This window comes from Trachypithecus francoisi, unplaced genomic scaffold, assembly GCF_009764315.1.
Source record: "Trachypithecus francoisi isolate TF-2019V2 unplaced genomic scaffold, Tfra_2.0 Lachesis_group15, whole genome shotgun sequence".
Taxonomy (NCBI): Eukaryota; Metazoa; Chordata; class Mammalia; order Primates; family Cercopithecidae; genus Trachypithecus; species Trachypithecus francoisi.
In genome coordinates, this window is record NW_022681460.1 from 71,498,859 (window position 1) to 71,520,625 (window position 21,767).

General features: G+C 37.6%; 1 protein-coding gene across 11 annotated transcripts in view; it reads right to left on the reverse strand.

Annotated features, from left to right (window-relative positions):
* The window catches only part of UTRN (utrophin), a 596,706-nt gene that overhangs the window by 8,037 nt on the left and 566,902 nt on the right, over positions 1 to 21,767 (reverse strand). For 9 of the 11 annotated variants that reach the window (XM_033235159.1, XM_033235162.1, XM_033235157.1 and 6 more), the window contains 7 exons: positions 17,871 to 17,909; positions 17,581 to 17,646; positions 16,405 to 16,470; positions 9,392 to 9,550; positions 8,790 to 9,030; positions 6,068 to 6,179; positions 4,507 to 4,599 (listed from right to left, as the gene is read on the reverse strand). In XM_033235159.1, coding sequence (XP_033091050.1) covers positions 4,507 to 4,599; positions 6,068 to 6,179; positions 8,790 to 9,030; positions 9,392 to 9,550; positions 16,405 to 16,470; positions 17,581 to 17,646; positions 17,871 to 17,909 — 776 coding nt within the window. The remainder of the gene's footprint in view (positions 1 to 4,506; positions 4,600 to 6,067; positions 6,180 to 8,789; positions 9,031 to 9,391; positions 9,551 to 16,404; positions 16,471 to 17,580; positions 17,647 to 17,870; positions 17,910 to 21,767) is intronic. The other 2 variants (XM_033235163.1, XM_033235161.1) reach the window with 2 other exon arrangements.

Here is a 21,767-nt window from a genome sequence, read left to right on the forward strand (position 1 = left end):
TAGGCAATTCACACAGTTAGGATTTATGAATACAGAGTTTCATTTTAATTCCAAGATTGCCAAGAGTGGAAATTCATTTGGGGGCACGTTAATTTTTAATCCATAAAGGATCAAAAGTCAAGATTAACATGCAGATCAATTCATTGTATGCTGGCGACAAGCATTTTTAAAGTTCTCATTAGTTACAGGGGCTCAAGGGATTGGTTTGGCATTGGGAGGGTGCCAATCCAATTTGTTTAGATAAATTCTCCAAAGGTGGTTGGTAAGCTTTGGGAATCACAAAAGCTTATTAAAATATTTGCTGGCTGAGCAACTTCAACGGGACAAAAGAACAAATGAATCCTACAAAACCTTCTGAGTACTATCTAGGAATGCTTCAAGGAAACCTTCCCAGCGAGAAAATGTAATCATTCACTCAAGTCAGAAACATGTACTGGGGCCAGGTGTGGTGGCTCATGCTTGTAATCCCAGCAGTTTGGGAGGCTGGGGTGGGTGGTTCACTTGAGGCCAGGAGTTTGAGGCCAGCCTGCCCAACATGGTGAAATCCCATCTCTACTAAAAATACAAAAATTAGTTGGGCATGGTGGCATGTGCCTGTAGTCCCAGCTACTTGGGGAGGCATGAGAATTGCTTGAGCCTGGGAGGTGGAGGTTACAGAGACCCGAGATCGTGCCACTGAACTCCAGCCTGGGTAACAGAGTGAGACTCTGTCTCAAAAAAAAAAAAAAAAAAAAAAAAAAAAAGAGAAGGAAACATGCACTGGGCACCAAGTCTACCTCCCATGATGATTTCTATTCTGCATCAATTTTTAAAAGGTTTAATAATTATAGGCAGAATATGAAAATATGTATCAATTTTATAAATAAGTCAATTCAGCTTTTATTTTTATGGAAAGCTGTCCCTATCTTGTATATGTTTATAATACCAGAGAAAAAATATGAATAGCAGAACTTTCAGAAGCCAAGAATTAAAACATGGAGATTTCAAAGGATTCTAAAATACACTTTTCATCATTTCATATATGAATGTGCTTGAATTCTTGAAAAGAAGACATGACTAGTAATGTTCATTCAGAAAACTATGACTATTATAAATATTTGTGAATGTGCATAGTTAAGACTATGAGAACACAAGGCCAGCTGCTCCAAACCAATACTTTTAAACCAAGAGCTTTTTATCAAATAGAAAGCTATGGGTATTTTACATACAAACATATTTAAAAAGAAATCATTGCATTTCAGTAGGTTTTGAGGTTTTGACGAATGTGATTCAAGCTTAATAAACATTAAGGAATCTTTGAGCTCCATAAACCACTCTCTGAACACTGAGAATGACATTGGTGAAGAAGGGACCAATGCTGGGGAGAGGATGAACCTCTGTGATGTGGATCCCATTGAAGGTACTCTGTATACTCCTCTCAGGAACCAATATCAATGAATAGCTAACAAGTTCCCCAACCAATAGGAATTTTATACTTGCCTTTAAAGGGAGGCCAAACAGATACATACATTTACCTCTTACAATTTATTTTTGCTCTAAATTATGATTATTTATTTTTAATAATGCTCTGTTTTAAAGCCATATGGGTCACTCTTTTGTAAAATCTAGATGTCAGAATATACTTTGAGAAAAATTTAAGAGTAAATTCTTTTTTTTTTTTTTTTTGAGACGGAGTCTTGCTATGCCGCCCAGGCTGGAGTGCAGTGGCCGGATCTCAGCTCACTGCAAGCTCCGCCTCCCGGGTTCATGCCATTCTCCTGTCTCAGCCTCCCGAGTAGCTGGGACTACAGGCGCCCGCCTCGTCGCCCGGCTAGTTTTTTGTATTTTTTAGTAAAGACGGGGTTTCACCATATTAGCCAGGATGGTCTCGATCTCCTGACCTCGTGATCCGCCCGTCTTGGCCTCCCAAAGTGCTGGGATTACAGGCTTGAGCCACCGCGCCCGGCAAGAATAAATTCCTTAGGAAATGGAACTTGTAAAAAATCCCACATTTTTAGAGTCAGATTTTTAATATGGAAATTATATATTTTATATTTATTACAAGGTGTATATTGAAACACATTTCCCACCCTGGCTGCCACTGCCAACTGACTTCTACAATTGAAAATGTCCACCATGATATTTAAATAAAAACTTCTAAACATGCTTTGAGGTACAGCATTTGTTTTTAACTAATTATTAAGGTTATTTAGGTACAAGCTGAACTAAAAAGTAATTTCCTTTAAGAATTTAATTCCGGCTCATAAAGACTATGATGAGGTTTTATCTACTTACTAAGTAATATACAACTGAAAATCAAAACCTCTAAATAAATTTGACCTTGAATTATAATTAATAAACAAGTTTTAATCAGTTTGTCTATTACGGTGGTTACAGAGCCTAGAAAATAAGCAACAATCTGGTAGCATGTGAGCATTCACTGACCCTCTTAAGCTTTTGTGAGACTCTACAGAGTCGAAAGTGTGTCTATGTGTTCACATGTGTGTGTGCACATGCATGCATGTGCTTTGTGGGGTAGGGAGGTGGGTGTGGAGACTGAAATAGTGTAAATGTGATTCTGCAAACTTTGAGAAGCATTAGAGTAAATCTACAAATAAAAACCTGGGAAACAAAACACTGGCAAAATACAAATAGATATATTCATGTGCTGGTGGAAACCATAATATATCTTTAGGCAAATATTCCTGAAAATTCAGAAAGAAATATATTTTTTATTTATTTTTGTTGTTGTTGTTGTTGCTGTTGTTGTTTTGAGACAGAGTCTCACTCTGTTGCCCAGACTGGAGTGCGGTGGCAGGATCTCAGCTCACTGCAACTTCAGCCTACCGGGTTCAAGCGATTCTCATGCCTCAGCCTCCCAAGTAGGTGGGACTACAACTACAGGTATGTGCCACCGTGCCTGGCTGATTCTTTTTTTTTTTGTATTTTTAGCAGAGATGAGGTTTCACCATGTTAATCAGGCTGGTCTCGAACTCCTGACCTCAAGTGATCCACCTGCCTCGGCCTCCCAAAGTGCTGGGATTACACGCATGAGCCACCGCACCTGGTCCAGAAATACATTTTAAATAGCTGTTTTCACATTCTGCTAATGATGGCATTTTAAAAATTACAAAGTCTTATAAAATAAATAATAATTTTTAAATGAAGTCAATATATATTATTTATCTACACTTCTGATAATTTATAATCTCTTTTTCCTCATTTCGGATGGCTTTTTTTTTTTTTTTTTTTTTGGAGAGGTAGTCTCGCTCTGTCTCCCAGGCTGGAGTGCAGTGGCATGATCTCAGCTCATTGTAGCATCCGCCTCCCAGGTTCAAGAGATTCTCCTGCCTCAGCCTCCTGAGTAGCTGGAATTACGGGTGCATGCCACCACGCACATCTAACTTTTGTATTTTTAGTAGTGACGGGGTTTCACCATATTGGTCAGGCTGGTCTCAAACTCCTGATCTTGTGATTCACCAGCCTCGGCCTCTCAAAGTGCTGGGATTACAGGTGTGAGCCACCGTGCCCAGCCTGGGATGGCATTTTCTAAGGAGATGACAGAAAAGGGGAAAATAAGAGGCTATGCTTTACAAGAATTCTTATTTGAGTGACTGCCTTGGATTTAAAATCAGTTTAAGAGTAAATCTCTCTAAAATTACAAATAATGTCTTTGTATCCTTTGAAAGATTATTTAAAATATAATTGTAGCACAGAGTAATTTATATATATTTATATATTTGTATGTGCATATATATATTTATTTATATAAACAGTTTACTTGTATGTATATATTCTGTTAGAAACACCAGAAGTGTTTTAGGTGAGAGCTCAGCCAAAATTGCAAGGTGGCAAGATGCTGAAGACAAAACATTTGGAAAAAATGAATAAGTAAGAATTATTACATAATTTCCCCTGGAATTTGGTTATTTTCTGGCTCTTTGTTGTTCAGATGGAAATTTCACAGGGTCCTAATCTATGATGCTTTAAATTGTTTGGCCTTTATACAATGACTATTTTATTCCACGAGAAAAGAAACCAGCAGGAATAAAAAGGGAAAATCTGAAAATAATCCCTTTCTGCACTAGAGTCTGATGACACTGGAGAATAATGTTTGAAGAAAAGAGAGGGAATTTCACTGGAAAGGCTATTTTCATGTCTTGTTTGGCATGCCACTGGAAGCTTTTCTTTGAACTAAGATGTGTTCCTTATGATAGCTTGCATCGAAGAGGATGATTTCTTCTTAAAACCAGACTTAATTTTTATTTGTCTTCATTTTATCACCCGTCGGGCATACTGAAAAATCTCAAAGAGCAGAACTGTGTTGCAACTGTACTCCCGTGACTTGATAGTATCTAGGTTGAGCTTCATTTTCTTATATAATGTTTGCCTTATTTTCAAATAATATTCAGTCCTGTTTGTAATAAGGTTTTTGCTGTCTTAAGGAAGAAGGCGAAGGGCCGCATGCAGAAAAAGAGAAAGGGAAGGAACAGGCGCAGCTGTGGTGTTGCGCTCCTTCCTACTCACGGCAGCAAGATGGAAATGTGCTGTGGATCTGCTCCATGACCTCCGTGAGATCCGTGCTGGTGTCGTGCGGTGGGGCCAGCAGGTCCTCTCCCGCTGTGACAGCAAATACAGGGAACAACAAAGCTTCTCAAGTTAATGTCTAGCCTTCCACTAAAACCCAAATTCAGGAGGAAATGCTCCCACCAGCCTCTAAATATCAATGTGAAAAGAGTTCCCATTGCAAAGGACAATTTTAGGGGAATATACCCAAAACACTTTTGCTTGAGTGTTGGTAATATAATTTTATATAATGAACATGTACTAGATGTTTGTTTGTGTAGAAAGAATCCACACACCAGGGGACTGAAAAATACAAGACTGAAAAACAAGTAATATAGTCTTACTATTTCAGTGTTTGAATGAGAAATCTATTATTTTTGCACCACAGGTATTTTTTCATACAAAAAAAATAATCCACCAATTTCTTTTTCTGTCCTCCTTTCTTTTTGGAGACTTCAGCTTAGGCCAGTTTATCCTGCCACAAAAGTAAAGGCATCTTATGTAAGATACTTTTCACTAGGATGTATTTTCTATTCTATAATCAATAGTCAAAATAATTCTCTTATTTAAAAAATATGAAAATCATCTTAATATTTTAATATATATATTTTTTGAGACGGAGCCTCCCTCTGTCACCAGGATGGAATGCAGTGGTGCGATCTCGGCTCACTGCAACCTTCGCCTCCCGGGTTTAGGTGATTCTCCTGCCTCACCCTCCTGAGTAGCTGGGACTACAGGCGTGCACCACCACACCCAGCTAATTTTTGTATTTTTAGTAGAGATGGGGTTTCACCATGGCCTCCCAAAGTGCTGGGATTACAGGCGGGAGCTACCGTACCTGGCCAATATTTTAAATTTTTTCTGGTTAATGTACCAAAAGATATCCAACTAACAAATTAACTTGGTTACAATATATAGTTCTCAATAAAATTCTAGAATTTTAATTTAATTGACAACAAAATATCATTGGTGAACACCTAGTTTACTAAGTCCTTCCTAGTATCAGTGACAGGTCCCCATGGTGACCAAGGATAGGCTGCATGGGTCCTCTGCCTCTAATGGGACAGGCAGGATAATGTCTATGTGGACTAGGATGAAGAAAAGTGAATAAATGAGTTTCCAGACGTTGGCAGAGAAAACAATAATGTTTGCTATAATATTATTAGTTCTGAATATGTACCAATATAAAATTTTGGAGACAGAAAGGGTACTAAAAATATCATTCACAAAGCAAATAATTTAATTTCTTGTTCATTCTAAAAGGAAAAGAGGAGGTTTTTTCATCTTTCACCAAAATTCAATTCACTACTACAGATTATATAAACAAATGTATTATAGCTTATTTGAAAATGTTTGCTTTTTGATATTGTTGAAATGGATTTGCACTTATTTAAGATCGAATACAAAACTCTTTTACTTCCTAAGGCGCCAGTGTGTAAGAATGTTACTTAACAGGAAACACAAACAAATGGCAAAGCAGAAAGCAGACTCAGCAGAGGAGCTGTGTGTTGGGGATACCGACCTGCCTGGTGGAACTGTGCGCCAGAGGCATCCAGATCAAGCGAGTAGCTCAGTGCAGAATGCTGAGGAGAAGCCCACGGTGAAACGCCATTGATTCGGGTATCAGATTCAGGCTGGAACCACATTCAGGGGTTAAAGCAGAGAAGAGATTCAAATAATCATAAAAACATTTCCTTTTTAACTTTCCCGCCCTCATCATGGATAATTAAATCATATAGAGGTCTTTGCCTTCAGATGTTTTCAATACATTTTAGCATCAGCGTGGTGGGGGCTTTGGTCCTTCTGTTTCCGCTTGGACACCCTGAAGAATCCACCTGGCTATGCTGCAAGATTTATTTATCAACATCATTTTTGTCCCTCAATTTTCTATTGTTTTAATGTTAAGTGAATTCATAAGCATATTTCACTCATATTTTAAACATCAGCACTGGGTTTCTAATACAGTAAATTTATCCAATTTCAAAATCAGCTTATATTTCAAGGCAATATTGAAGAGTGGTTAGAAGCATGATTATGGATTCAGATTGCCTGGATTCTAATTCCCACTCTGCCACTCAGAAGCTGTGTAATTCTGGGAAAACTATACCTTAAGTTCTTTACTTGTAAAATGGGGAGGGTAGTAATAGTGCTGTGTTATAGGGTTTTGTGAGGGGAGTGAAGAATGACTATTTCTTAAATGGTTAGAAGAACCTGACACCTAGTAAATACTTCGTAAAGGCACTCACACAAATCTTCAATACAGTGATGGATATGCTGACAAGTATATGGTCAAATTAGAAAGTGTGAGCCACCATACAGGGAATGCAGATGTTACAATTTTTTCATGCAGATTTCTCCATTAAATCTATATTAGTTGAAGCCTGGTAGTTCTGTCAGTTTTTACTATCAGAGTTGAATTTTCCATCTACTTCTGGCATTCATCATGCTAAATTGTTTAGAAGAGATAAGAGCTCTGTAGTCTTGGATATAGAGAGCCATTTGGGTATCAGCTGTCTCTAAAAGCATTACTGTGCTTACTCAAGGCACATGAGCCATTAGGCAGCACAGTCTAATGGGATGGAGGGAGTAGGGGAAGGCAAGAGTGAACAGAAAAGCCTTTTGCTTTCCTGTGAGCGAGCATTAACCAGCCATGGCAAATAAAGGTTTTGAGCACAGCTTCCTTCTGCAGCGATTCCATCTATGCACTAAGTTGTTAACACTAACACTTCATATTCTAAACAAGAGATTGCAAGAGAAAATCCATCCTTTACACAGCACCATTCGGATACTTCAAGTTCATGGAAAGAAAAATGTAACTTTTTCAATGTATGTGGCTGGCACTAAGTAAGACTCAAACATTCCGGAGGGCTTCAAGAAACCCACATCTTGGGTCACTCTTGGGAAACTCTTACTTTCCAAATATGTGAGATTGGGAGGCCCCGAAGTAAGCCTTCCACTGAACGGCCTCACCCAAATTCTGAAACACTGAGAGACATAGAGAAAAGTGTATGGTCAAATTATAAAGAGTGATCCATGTGTAGGTAAGGCAGAAATGACATTGTTTTGAATTATCCTGATAAGTTAAAAAGACTGAGAACAACTGTGAAAAGGTAGTTTTCTAAAATTTGAGAGAATCACCGGAGAGAAAGGTGTTCCTACTTTGAGTCAATAAATCATTCCTGGAGAAAGGCACTCACTCCTATGATACTGCTTAGGAGCTCCACACAGCACAGGCTAGAGAGAAAGACAAAAGATGACATGCATGTTGATGTCAGGGATTCTTCAAGAGAGAGGAGCTCTTGGCCGCTGTGCTGGGACTCTACAATCTCTGCACCTGCTGCAAAGGTCTCTTCACTAGTTCTGAGACATCACTCCTATTCCTGACTACTATGTGCCATTAAGCACTTAAATCCCTGCAGTGTGCTGTGTCTTTATATATGAAAGTATCTTGCTGTGATCTCTAACTGGATGGCAGGCACCAGAAAGGCAGAAACTGTATTGATGCTTCTTTTATATCCCAAAGAACACTGTTTTTCAAAACTGAATGCAATAACCCATTGATGAGTTATAGAATCAATTTAGTAGGTTCTGACCAGCATTAAGAAAGAAAAATAGAAGGAAGAAAGGGAGGAAGGAAGAAAGGGAAAACAGAAAATAAGAGCTGGCATTTCTCTATAAAGGCAAGTATTATTTTGTATTCTCCATACATGTATGTATTCATCATAATGTAAATTGTATTTCTTATCATTCAGAAAGCTTGCAAGCAACTCCCATAAAACATGGTCCAGTGTTAGGAAATAATAGTAGCAAATTAATAACCATCTTTTACTCAATTTCTTGAAAATAGAAAACAATGATTCTTGGAGTCAGCAGTCTTGTCTCACTGGAAGAAAGCTTTAATGCTGATTTCAGGTCTCTTGCTGTTCCTTAATACAGAGGCTTCCCAGGTATAATTTAGGAAGATATATGTCGTAGGATATTTTCTCTCAAACAGTTCAGAGCTGAGGCAGACTTCATTGTAAAACAAGACTGGGAAATTCCATTGTAAGCTGGGCAAACACATTTTTGTGTGCTAGTGAGGATGTATATGCTTACATGTAAAAGGAAATTTCTAAGCCAGTCTAAATTAACTATGGAGGTAAGAAACTGAAAGTGGACTTGTCTGCCTCTCCTGATACCTGGACCACGTCCCAGCAGTGCACAGTTGGCCTGGGGAGGTGTGACACTGAATTCTACACACTTACCTGCTCCAGCAGCTGTCGGAGGCGGTGGAGCTGAGACTCCAGCTGTTTATTGTGATCTTCTAAAATCTGCATCCTAGCTTCCAGTCTACCTTTGTGCTGCCTGAGGAGTTTTGCTTCTGCTATAAGTTCTGAATCCTCAGATGTGTGATGGGGAGATACAATCGACTCTGGCAGTGAACCAACAGGGAGCCCCCTTCGGAGGTGCTGGTCCTTCAGCTGCTCATACTCCACCTGTAGATTTCTAATACAGAAAAAGGGAGAAACAGAATTACTATCATGTGCATTATCTTCTCTCCAAAATTGTCTGTTAAGTTCAAATTTAGCTCATGCTAGCTCCTCTTATATAAAACCGTGTATTAATAGTAGGATGAGCATGCATGAATAAAATTGTAATTTTAAGCAAGTGTCCCAGCAGACATCATCACTGAACCCCCAAATGCTGCTGTATTGCAGCCAGCATCCCAGTTTGTTAATGTCCTCTAAAATTTTCACTCCACTGAGATTTCTTAGACAATAGTCTTGGAAAGAGAAGAAATGGGGGTTACAGTGAAATTCATATCAAAGAAAGGATGACATATTTCCTTCTTCCAGGCCTAGCACACCTTTGTTCTTCCTCTAGGTCAGCAATGATCCTCTCCAGTTCTCCACGTTCTTCCCTCTCTACTGACTTCAGGATCTGAGCTGGGCTCTGCGGCTGGCTCACCGGGGACTCTCCTCCAAGTGTCTGGCAATACTGCTGGATGAGGGCATGCTCGTCTTCCCTAGCAAGACAAAGGAAACAGACCCAGAGGCTCACATCTGGATGGTGATGTTTTTGGACACAAAGGAAGTAGAAATAATGATGGATAGGATAGTGGCTGGGACAAGTTTGTCTTAGAGCTCAGTGTCTCCATGACCTCCCTTTTAAAACTCTAGGAAGAAGTTCACCTAGCAGAGCATGTATATTATAAGAGCCAACATTTCAGGCTTTTCTTTCATCTAAAAGCTCTATCTCACAAACTTCAGAAGGGATATCTTAGCATAAAAAACAAAAATAAGGAACAACATTTAGTGTAAAAGGTACTGTAGACAAAATCAATTACTTCATGCCTAAAGAGTTGATTAAAAGACTACTGAAATAAGAATCATCTGACTTCACTGTCTTCAGAATTTGGTTGAAAGTAATTTTGAAATGATTTGTAACCCATATGATGGGGTTTATAATCCTTCTGTTCTTTTATTTAAATAGCTCAGAACAAATCATAATTGTAGATATTTATAATATCTCTACAGATACTTTATATTATTAGCAGGTCATTTTTAGGGTTGATCACTCTGCATTAGAACAAGAAACTATATTTAATACATGCAGGTTGTCCCACTTATCTACTTTTCTAATGAACTAGACATAGCAGTAACGTGGTTGAATTAGTAATTGACATAAGTGAACGTCTAACAAAGTTGATATATTTACGGCAAGAAAATGCTTTCTAGCAGACTCGGAATTTCTTCTCTTCTTTTAACAAGAGAGATCCAGTGAGATCTTATAAATGTGCAAATACCAGATCTCTTGGCTAATGCTAGCAGGGCAGATGGCACCTGATCTGTTTTGATGGCTTTTGGTAAACAAGTCCTGGAATCGATGGCTTTACAGAATAGGGCAGCAGGAAAACCTCATGTCAGTTACGTAGGTATCAGAGTATCAAATGGAGCTATCTCACGACTGAAGCAGCCCCTTCCTGTGTAAGCCATGGGGGTTGCAAATGTCCCTTAGAGACTTCTTCTGTTACTCTGGAGTCAGACAGCATCCTAATGCAGCCAGAAGGAACCTGGTGTGGTGCTAGCAGTCCCGGGCCTCCCTCATCTTCACCAGAGCCTTGAAATTACCTGTGCCCTTGAGCTGATGAGTAACACCTGATGCTGGGGAAGACCTCTGGTACTTGTAATTCTGATTTGAAAATTCATCTCGGTGTTACTGCAGTTTACTTTAACAAAGAAGGAACTTGAAATTGTATCAGAAAGTGGTGAATTCCTAGAAAACATTTGTCCTAAGCATTGAGATCAGAGAGATAGATGAAGCAAATGAGAAAATGGAATATTTTGGTATTATGCTTGTCAAACAGCCAGAGCAAAAGTTCAGATGTGTCACTTGTTGATTTGTTTTGCTTTCTTCATCAATAAACCCCCTCTTTTTCTCTCCCTCTAGGAATATATAAATATAGATATATATGTATGTGAGTACATATATATTTAAATAAAGGTCATATACTTTGGTTAAGACCACAATATAAGAAGAAGTACCTAACCTGACCTTCTTGCTTTTATCAAATAAATTTTAAAAGAGGATGGGGTGGGACCCTTATAGCACAATTAGAAACTGGAAAAAAGGAACACCAGTGGGTTAAGGATTGAAGTAAGCTGCGGCATCATCCTTTGATTCCCTTTCCTGGGAAAACGCAGCGTCCCTGGGAAACGAATGAAGGAACTTCTAGAAGAACCCCATGCTTGTTCCTGGGTTTAGAAGGATGAGAAGAAGAGAGTATGGGTACTGCACTACTGCAGAGAGCAGCATTTGAAAGCAATCCAAAAGTTCTTCAGTTGCTCAGGTATCTAAATCAAACAGAAATCTGGCAGGGAGATATGGGTCTGTGTATGTGTATATTTTCCTCATAGGAAGTAAAGGGCCAACACCCTAAACCTAGCTGTGTTATCCGGGGCAGAAGTAAGCTGTGAGACTAATGGCTCAACACCACTGGGACACCAATGAGCTGCGGTGAATTATATAATGCAAAGTCAGTGATGCCTGGAGGCACCTCACCAAGTTCATGTGAAGAGAGAGGTGATAAAAGATGACAAAAGAACAGCTCTAACATATGGATAGGACAAATGGACAAAGCATAAAGATATAGTAGATATAAAATAAAACAGCAAAATAAGAGTTCAGTAGAACATCTTGTAAATATTTCTCAGTTCTCAGGATGAAAAAGATCTGAGTATAGAAACTAAAAAGACAGAGTACCCCAAAATAATAATGACAAAAGAAGCACCTTCACATGTATCCCTGGAAAATGTCTGTATTTTAAAGACAAAATATCACAAGCAATCTGCCAGAAATCAAAATAAAACAGTAAATCATGTTCAAAGGTGGAAAAAGGTTTAGCCTCCTATTTTCCATAATATTAAATGTCCAAAGACAATGGAGCAATATCTACGGTCCTAATCTACCCACTCACATGACTAGGCAGGTCATTCATGTGTACAGGCAAAGCACTTTGTACACATGGTAAATGAAAGAAAGAATGAGCAAGGATAATTCAAAATGGAACTAAAGTAGATGGTAATCTCAGGCATTACGATAAAAAAGAGGTAAACTCATTTTAATATTAGGTTAAAAAAAAATTAGTTGGCTGCACACAGTGGCTCACGCCTATAATCCCAGCACTTTGGGAGGCTAAGGTGGGCAGATCACTTGAGGTCAGGAGTTCGAGACCAGCCTGACCAACATGGTGAAACCCCATCTCTACTAAAAATACAAAAATTAGCTGGGCTTGGTGGCAGGCGCCTATAATCTCAGCTACTCGGGAGGCTGAGGGAGGAGAATCTCTTCAACCTGGGAGGCTGAGGTTGCAGTAAGCTGAGATTGCGCCACTGCACTCCAGACTGGGCGACAGAGTGAGACCCCATCTCAAAAACAAAAACAAAACAAAACAAACAAACAAAAAATTAATTCTATGATATCTATCAATAACATACCTAAAAGAAAATAATAAAAATGGAAAGAAAACATTTAAAATAAGAACTAATATAAGGATAACAAGAATTAAAAGAAAACTTGGGTCCCCTAAGCTACCTGGCTGACCTTGTGGCCATGATTTGACCACAGATCCTGGCATAGAATTCCTCCAAGATCACAAGCCACCATTATGCCCTCAGAACATTTACTACAGCACCTGACCTCGTGGATTAACTTCAGTGCTTACTATTAATACCAAGTAAATTTTTGTTTTAAAGATTTGGAGACTGACTATCCATAGTGAAATCAGCCAAAATTAGATTTGAGATGTATTTCTGTTGTCAACATTCATACAGATTCACTTCTCTGGGGAAGCTGATAAAATTTAACGTATTATAATAATTATCATCCCCACTATCATTGCATTCTTTCGTTATGGTATCTGGAAGACAGTTAAGGCAGTTTTCACAAAAATAAGAATTTAACAATCATTTATATAAAACATACAATTTTAGTTTTGTTTTTCACAGATTATTAGGTCTAAAAGTTGAATATAAAAATAAACACATTCTAGTTCTTAATTACAAATAATAAAAACCAAGAACAAACTCTTTAAATGCAGATAGAACATGAGGTACTAGATCAGGGATATTAAACATCAATCGTATGTCTTGTGCTAAAATAGAAAATGTTGCAAAAATAATAGGTTTGCATGAAATACCATTACATAGAATATAATTATACTACAGTTAAACATAGAATATAATTATACTACAGTTAAGTCACACATAGTACACACGATCTAGTTTACAAAATTAGTACATATCAGATGACAAAAACCCATGATTCATTCAATGAGCTTTTGAAAGTAGACAAGACATAAACAAAAATAATAATTTTCTTTCTTTTAAGGATTGTTCTGTTCTAGGTTTCATATCTGCAAACTGCAATGCCTGTGTAAACCACAGCCCGCCTCCCCATTCTGTCTTTCCAGTGTCACCCAAGGGCAGATGGCAGATGGCAGATGAAGCAAGACATCCTGATAGTTATGGCCCAAGGAATTGTCATCCTTGAGTTCCCGCTTCTGAGATTCCCCAGAACCGTCATGAGTCCTATCTTGTCCTGAGATGTCGTTGCTCAATTTTTCCTTCAAAAATAGTAGTATTCTTAACATCAATTTCCTTTTAAATTGTCCAGAGTCAATCGAACATACTCATATATCTAATTGTAATAGATATATGAGTGATCATGGACTGTCATTTATCTTTCTAGATGTCAGATTCCTTGTTTATAAAATAGGACTCATAATAATGCCCATCCTAGGGTTCATAGGAGATTATTTGTCTCCTTGCATCATCTAGCACCTTGAGGTCACCTGCATTCTCCATTTTCAAAGTCACCACTATGGCACCTGCGGATCTCTTTCTGACCTCCACCTCCATTGCCACGTCTCCTTTTCTGCCTCTGGCTCTCCTTCCTACCCTTTATGAGGACCCTCAGGATTACACTGGGGCCACCTGGATTATCCAGGATAATTTCCCTATTTCAAGGTCCTTAATTAAAAACCTGTGGCAAGGTCCCTTTTGCCATGTAAAGTAATATATTCACAGGCTTCAAGGATTAGGATGTGGACATCTTTGGGGGGGCCATCATTCTGTTTACCACAAATGTCCTCATCATGTTCTTTTGATAGGACTTCTTATCTATTTCCTTTTTAGCCTATAAGATTCATGGAGACAATATCTGTATCTACAGACCTATTGCAGTATTGGGTGCATGGCGGTCGTGAGTTGATAAATGTTTAACAGGTTCTCCAAGATAAAAAGGCCTTGATTTGTGGCATTTGCAACTTCTGTGATTTAAATACTTTGATCATGGCCAATTTCAAGTTCATGACTTCACTGACTCTGGAACTGGGAAAATATACATATTTGCACACCACCTGATAGAGATAATGAATCAGGGGTATTCAATCTTTTGCCTTCCATGGACCACACTGGAAGAGGAAGAATTGTCTTGGGCCACATATTATATACACTAATACTAATGACAGCCGATGAGCTAAAAACAAAAAACAAAAAGCAAATCACAAAACAATCTTATAATGTTTTCAGAAAGTTTACGTATTTGTGTTGGGCTGCATTCAAAGCCGTCCTGGGCCACATGTGGCCTGTGGGTTGCGGGATGGACAAGTTTATAATAAATAATCCCAAGGGCACAGATATTAGTGAAATGAAGTAAAATCATTAGGGTGTGCTGAGTTTTGAGAGTTACTTTTGTTTTTGTTGTAATCTAGTTTATGTAATTGTAACTACATATACATGTACATAAATTATTTTTAAAAAGGCTCTGTTTAACAAACAGCTTACAAACATCCTGAAAATGTAACAATCAGCTCTCATGATTGGCTCCAGCATACCATTACATGGTAGGTATATATTAATAACAACTATCTGTTGGATGGGTGAATGAATTAATATATCTAATGACAGTATATTAAAATGTATTTGACTGTTAATCTTCTGACTTTTTTTCTTTTCTTTTTTAAAAAAGTTAATCTTTTCTGAAACAGCGCTAAATTTGAAAATAGTATTTGAGCGTTACCTTTACTGTGTTCACAGGGCGTGACAAAACATTTTAAAGAAGTAAGATTTTGTTCTGAATTATTATCTTTTATTTCCTTTAATGCTTTGGCTATGGTCAGCCTTGAGGAAATTTGTTGATTTAGGAGAGATTCAAGACACTTAACTACTTTACATGAAATGTATACTAGTAGGTTAAATATGAAACAAACATTATGAATACACTATTATTTTGATTTGGGAATTGTTCCACACTCAAGTACATGAATGATAATGTATAAATCTCTACCACATTACGGTCAAGTATTAAGATGCAATCTTTGAAATTTGAAATTGAAAAACCTCCTGATAACTTTTATTTATATGCATAATAATAAATAAAACAATGTTTAGAAAATATGGAAAGAGAACATTCTATATTTGAGCACTTAAAGTATTTTAACCTCGCATTATCCATAGTTTTTTTTTTAGTGAAAACACCCAACTACTATGTTTGACAACTTTTCTGTCTATTTTAAACCTTCCCATCAGATCCAAACCACAATAAAGCTTTGTAAGTCACATAAGTTTGACAGTATTAAGTCTTTTAGATATTATTCAGAATTTAAAATGTGAATTCCAAGGCACACACAAAAAATTAAAAGTTCAAAGTAAGATGACACATAATAGTGGGATAATCAGTGATAAAATATTTGCTGAGAAAGTTCCACAGCCAAGTGGAATATACACATATGGGGAAATCAGAAATAAAATAATTGGCTAGAAAGCTTTTTAGTATATAATACCTTTTTAGTATTCTAAAGTCAATGAGGCTTTTCTTAGTTGCTAATAAAATAAAACATTGGCAAAGGAGTTAACAGTTTTCAATGAAGGGTAGGAGTATATATCTAAGCACGTGTGGGTCAGAGTTGCTAAATGCAGATATTATGGAAAAAAATGTTAGCTAGTGGAAGGAAGAGGATTTCACAGAAAGGGCAAACATTCTGTCAAATTACCTTTGCTAATTCATAAGAAATATAAGACAAATGGAATGAATATATATACCTGCTATTCTAAATAAAACAATCTGATTTTCCTGGGGTATATGAGTTGACAAATGTAAGAGTTTTTTCATTAACTTATATGAAACAAAGTAAATAAACATATTGAGTTTACACTATCATGGCTTGAAAGCATAAAATCTATGCAGAAATTGTTGGAACCACACTTAATAATTTTGATTGGGGTCAAGATTCAGAGCCACGTCAGTGAAGTTTGTTTCTGACAGCCATAGTACAAGAACCAGCCTTCCTAGGCAGCACTGATTTCGTGATTTACTTACACACTTCCTGTGGTGGAGCTGCTGTCAGTGAGAAAAGACCCATTGGTCCTTTCCATCTGTGCCAGTCTGAAAAATAAAAATAAGGAGATTAGACAACGTGGCCATATAGGACACGGTCAATTGGATGTACATCCTTAATCATTTTTAAATTGTCAAAATTCTGACAAAACATAGAAAGATCCAAATCTCCTAACACAATTGTAAAACTAAAACATTTCAGGTTGAGCTACTTTTCAATAACCACTGCCTTAATGCCTGTAGGCCTTTATCTTATGCTATGATGTAAAGTCTCCTAACTGACCTAATCTTCTAATTGAGCTCCCAGACCTAGGCTCTCCTTAACCCTCTAGTTGTTCTACATCGAAGTGAGGGTGACATTCTCAAACAAATAAAATGATGTTCCTCTCATAATAAACACTCTCCATGTCTTCCTTTTAACTAAGGACATGATCCAACTCCTTAGTGGCTGGGTTTTTCATTATCAGACCTCAACTTTGTCTCTCCACTTTCTCACCTATTTCCCTTTCCCCCACCTGCAGTTCAGTAAACAAACCATGCTCTTTCCCAGCTCAATGCTTTTGAGTATATTATTCCATCAGCCCAAGACTTTCCCCTAGAAATTCTAGTTGGTCTAGACCCAGTTCAAATGTTGCCAATTTTATGATGCTTGAATTAACCTTTCTAGGCATAGCTAGTTACTAGAACCACAGACACCTAGTATATACCACTTTTCTGAAAGTTTGTGCACACCATCAAGACCAGCCTACATATGATATTATTTAGAGACTCTAAAATAAACCCCTAAGCATTACCATAAATTTAATTATATATTATAATTCATATGTGCACCATCTCCTGAGAATACCTGCAATCCCACTTTCATTCACTGAAACTAGGTTACAGTATCTAAATCCTGTTTGTACAGTGTTTGGATTCTCATTAGCTGGAGAATCACATCCTATTTAGGTTTACTTTTCATAGAATACATAGCAGGTGTTTGGTAAAGTACAAATTGTATCATGAAAATACGAGAGCCCAAATTCCAAATATACTGGAATCATAACTCCTGCAAAACTGCATTCCTTAAATCAAGGTATATTAATGATATTAGATTAATTAGAAACAGATACACTCTGGGTGGTAGTGCAGTGGAGGGCTCTGATCAAAGTTTCTTACCGTGTGGCATATTGTTCTATTCTTGAATGGGTGTCATCATGAAACAGTTGAGGAGATTGTGAGGGGCTTTAAAGGAAAAAAACAAAGCAACAGTTTTATGCCCAAGTATTGATAGATGTTACGATTAGAAATGTTAGGTTACTTAAGTAATGAATTTGCCATGCAAACAAACCGCTAGGATTGTTACCCAGAACAGAGAAGTATTATTTTAGACCAAGAGTTGAGTAAGACCCCCATGCTAATACCACTGATCAGAACACCTCTCCTGCACATGGGCTCTGAATACTCACTCATAGTGCTCTGGCCACATACTGATGAGTGTGATAGGACTGCAAAGAGGGGAGAGGGAGACAAAAGTCACAGAACAAACACTTTAGAGCAATTTAAGACAAAAGCACTGGGGTTGTGGGGAGATTCTCAATTATCTTCTGCTCATACATGTGGTTGCCCTGAGAGCCACCATGGGGAAATCAAAAGTAACAGAAGTAACAGTGTATACTAGAGGAGTCACTGTGTATTCAAGAGTCTGCAGGGGCCTTTTCACAGATATTACAGGATATTTGTTACAGGATAGCAAACACATCTTTAAACGGTCGTACTGGGGAAAAAACCAGAATGCTCGACAATAACTCAAAATTATAGAATAATTGTAAAGATAACATTCTATATTATACCAAGGGGGGATGCAATCATATTTTTGTTTTTCCTAGAGAAGAAACTTGGTTGGAAAGATGAAGTTAAAAATGACACACTACATTATATGTTGATGGCAGAGGTACAATAAAATTAGATTTTTCTGTTCTTCATCTAATTTTAAATGTAAACATTCAAACCCAGGTGTACCCAAAGTACCTCAACCTCACAGATCCCTTGAACAAACATGCAATCTAGATACCACCCCTAGACCCCACCAAAAATGTCACATCATAAATAACACTGAAGGCAACTTCCTGAGATCATGATACATTTTCTTCAAAAAAATGTTTTTTAGAAGTTTAAACTATGAATTGATAAAAGAAAATTTGTTCTGCTTGACTCAGGGGCTTGTGTCTGGAGCCAGATCATTCCGTGTCACTCTTAATGCTGGGGATGTCGCATACTGCCTAGGAATTCCCAAGTCTCCATGAAATACTTTCGAAAACAACTGATCCTAATTAAAAGCTAGTTCCAACCCTAGCATTCTGAGGAGGAAGGAGAGTACATGAATGCAGAAAACATAAAGTACAATGGAAATTATCTATTTAATTAAATAAAGTCTGCAAAAGCTAATAGTGATTGAAACAAAATTATTCCAAAACTTCTTGATTCTCCTATTTCTATTATACACACCTACTTAGGAAAAGAAAGTAGGTATGTATAATGCCTACTTTTCTCTTCATCTCCTATAGTGAAGTGCAGGTTGATGTCTGCACAGGAAAGACTTTTGAACGTTATCTTATTGGGATGAAAAACTAAGACTCTTGAGATCTATTTTCAGAACCAGACATTTATCCACACTATTTGTCAGAATATCTATACTTTCAGTAAACTTAATTTATATATGTGCAAAATAGATACAATAACAATAAAACAACACAGTATTAGTCAATACTGCTTCCATGTCACTGCTCTTCATTAACCCTGAAATATGTTAAATGTCAGGTGAATGATACGCTGTATACTTTCTAAAACCAGTAACTGCTAAAGAGATTATTTCTAAAATTCAAATGTAGCAAAACACATGCCATGAACTTCAAATAGAAGAAAAGTGTATATATTTTTCATCTTAATCAACCTTGGAAAAGCTCTGTCAAATTGTTTGACTGGTTCTTGTGAACTTAATCCAGTTAGCACAAAAGTGATCCATGACCTAAGATGAGAATAGCCAGGGTAGAGAGCTGAACTGAAGGGTTTCTCAAGTTTTGTTATATATTTGAAAATTTTCTAAAAAAAGAAATAAAGATTAAAAAAAACCCTTGGGCTTCACTGACTTCAGAGAATTTTGATTTGTAGAATAAAAGATTAAACGATAAGCTTTTTCATTTGATTTTGAAAGGGGAAAAGAAGAAACTGCATAGAGAGAACCTATCATTAAAAGGGCTTGGAAATAAGACCAATGTGTGTGTTAGCCCAGGCTTCAGAATGCAGCCTACCTCTGCTCTCCAGCATGGGGGCTGAACAGGTGATTTTGTCAATCACACACTGATATTCCAGAAATCAGACTCTACTACAGATATTTAGATATTATAAGAAATGTAACCCAGGCCAGGCTCGGTGGCTTGTGCCTGTAATCCTAGCAATTTGGGAAGCTGAGGCAAGAGGATCACTTAGTATCACGTAAAATGCAACTCAGGCCAGGCTCGGGGGGCTTATACCTATAATCTCAGCACTTTGGGAGGCTGAGGTGGGAGGATCGCTTGAGCCCAGGTGTCTGAGGCCAGCCTTGGTAACATAATGAGACCCCATCTCCACAAAAAATAAACACATTAGCTGTGCATGGCGTCATGATGCCTATAGTCCCAGCTTCTCGGGAGGATGAAAATTTTATCCAGAAGTTTAATCTACAAACTGATATAAGAAAACTTGTTCTGCTTGACTCACAGCCTTGTGTCTGGACACAGATCATTCAGTGTCAATCTTCATGTTGGGGGGACATCCCCACAACTTCACACACTGCCTAGGAATTCCCAATCTTAATGCTGGAGGGACACCCCCACAACTTCACACACTGCCTAGGAATTCCCAAGGAGGAACGCTTGAGTCTGGGAGGTCGAGGCTGCAATGAGATAGTGAGCTGTGATTGTGCCACTGGGAAACAAAACTGGACCCCGTTTCAAACAAAACAAAACAAACAAACAAATATATATATATATATACACACACATATATATACACACACACAATTATATTAATATATATACACACATATATACATTTGTGTATATATAAACATATGTGTATGTACGTGTGTGTGTGTATATATATAATGGTTTCATATATAAAACTCAGACTTTGAAGAACTTAGAGACCCTTTTAGTGCCTTAAATTGTCAGTAGACTCTTCCTTGTTCTTTGTCTTCTGTCTTCTTCAATCCATTTGCCCCAGAGCAGGGTAAGTGGGATCCCTGCTGCTGTTACTTAAAGAACCCCCGTGACTCCCCATTGCTCTTAGAATAAACTCCAAACACCTTGGCATGGCTTAGAAGGCTCTTCATTATATAGTTCCATTTTCTCTCTCCACTGCCATTTCTTGCCACTGTTGCTAGTTTTCCACCCCCGTTTCTGAAATTATCTTGCCTCCAAGGTTTTGAAAATGCTTCCTTAGACCAGAAACTCTCCCTCTCCAACTCCCACACCAAACACACAACCCTTAGCCCTATTAATCTTTCAGGTCTCAACTTAGCTGTCATACTTCCTCCCAGTCAGGTGTTAACTACAACCATAGTGAAACTTACATTGTATTTGGTTCTTGCTACAGCAAAGGCTTAAAAAAAAAATCTTTAAACTCATTTACTCCCCTTTAACCAATACCAGGGAGAGGTGTCTATTTTACTTTTTTTAATCTTTAGGGAAATCACTCTATCTCTTTAGCCAATAATAATTCTCACAACTCTTGAATTACTTTTGTTACTATTTTAGCTTGTTCCTCAGGTTTATTTTCAATGGAGTATTCTTTAATCAAACTCTACTCATTTATTGATTTATTTTCTGAAAAATTTTGCATAGTTATAAAATTAATTGAATAAATCTTAGCATGGATTTGTTTACGCCCTTTTAGTAATAACTCATTTTCCCCATAAATCTCCTCCTCCATGCATGCATGTGTAATTACTGGGCAGAGGATAAAACGTTACATTTTGCAAGGATGAAAAAGAAAGAAGCGAAAGAAAATTCTAATTAGCTTCATAAATAACTTTAACACATTTGCCACTTTGCTGGTTTTTCTCCAATGTTCTCCTCCCACAAATAGGAGAATAAACAAAATCAAACTTTTTTATTACCCACTCACATAAATTGTGACACCAGAAGATTAAGCGGCCCTGTACTAGAAAGGGCTCAGCTGACAAGTGAACTATATCAAATCCCGAGAGCTTGGTCTAGGATTAAAAAAAGAAAACCTGCCCACTACATCCAGTAGTTCATAAATCTTTCCAATAAGGATCTTGGGGCATCTGATGCACGCTCACACTCCTTCCTTTTTCCTCTTGT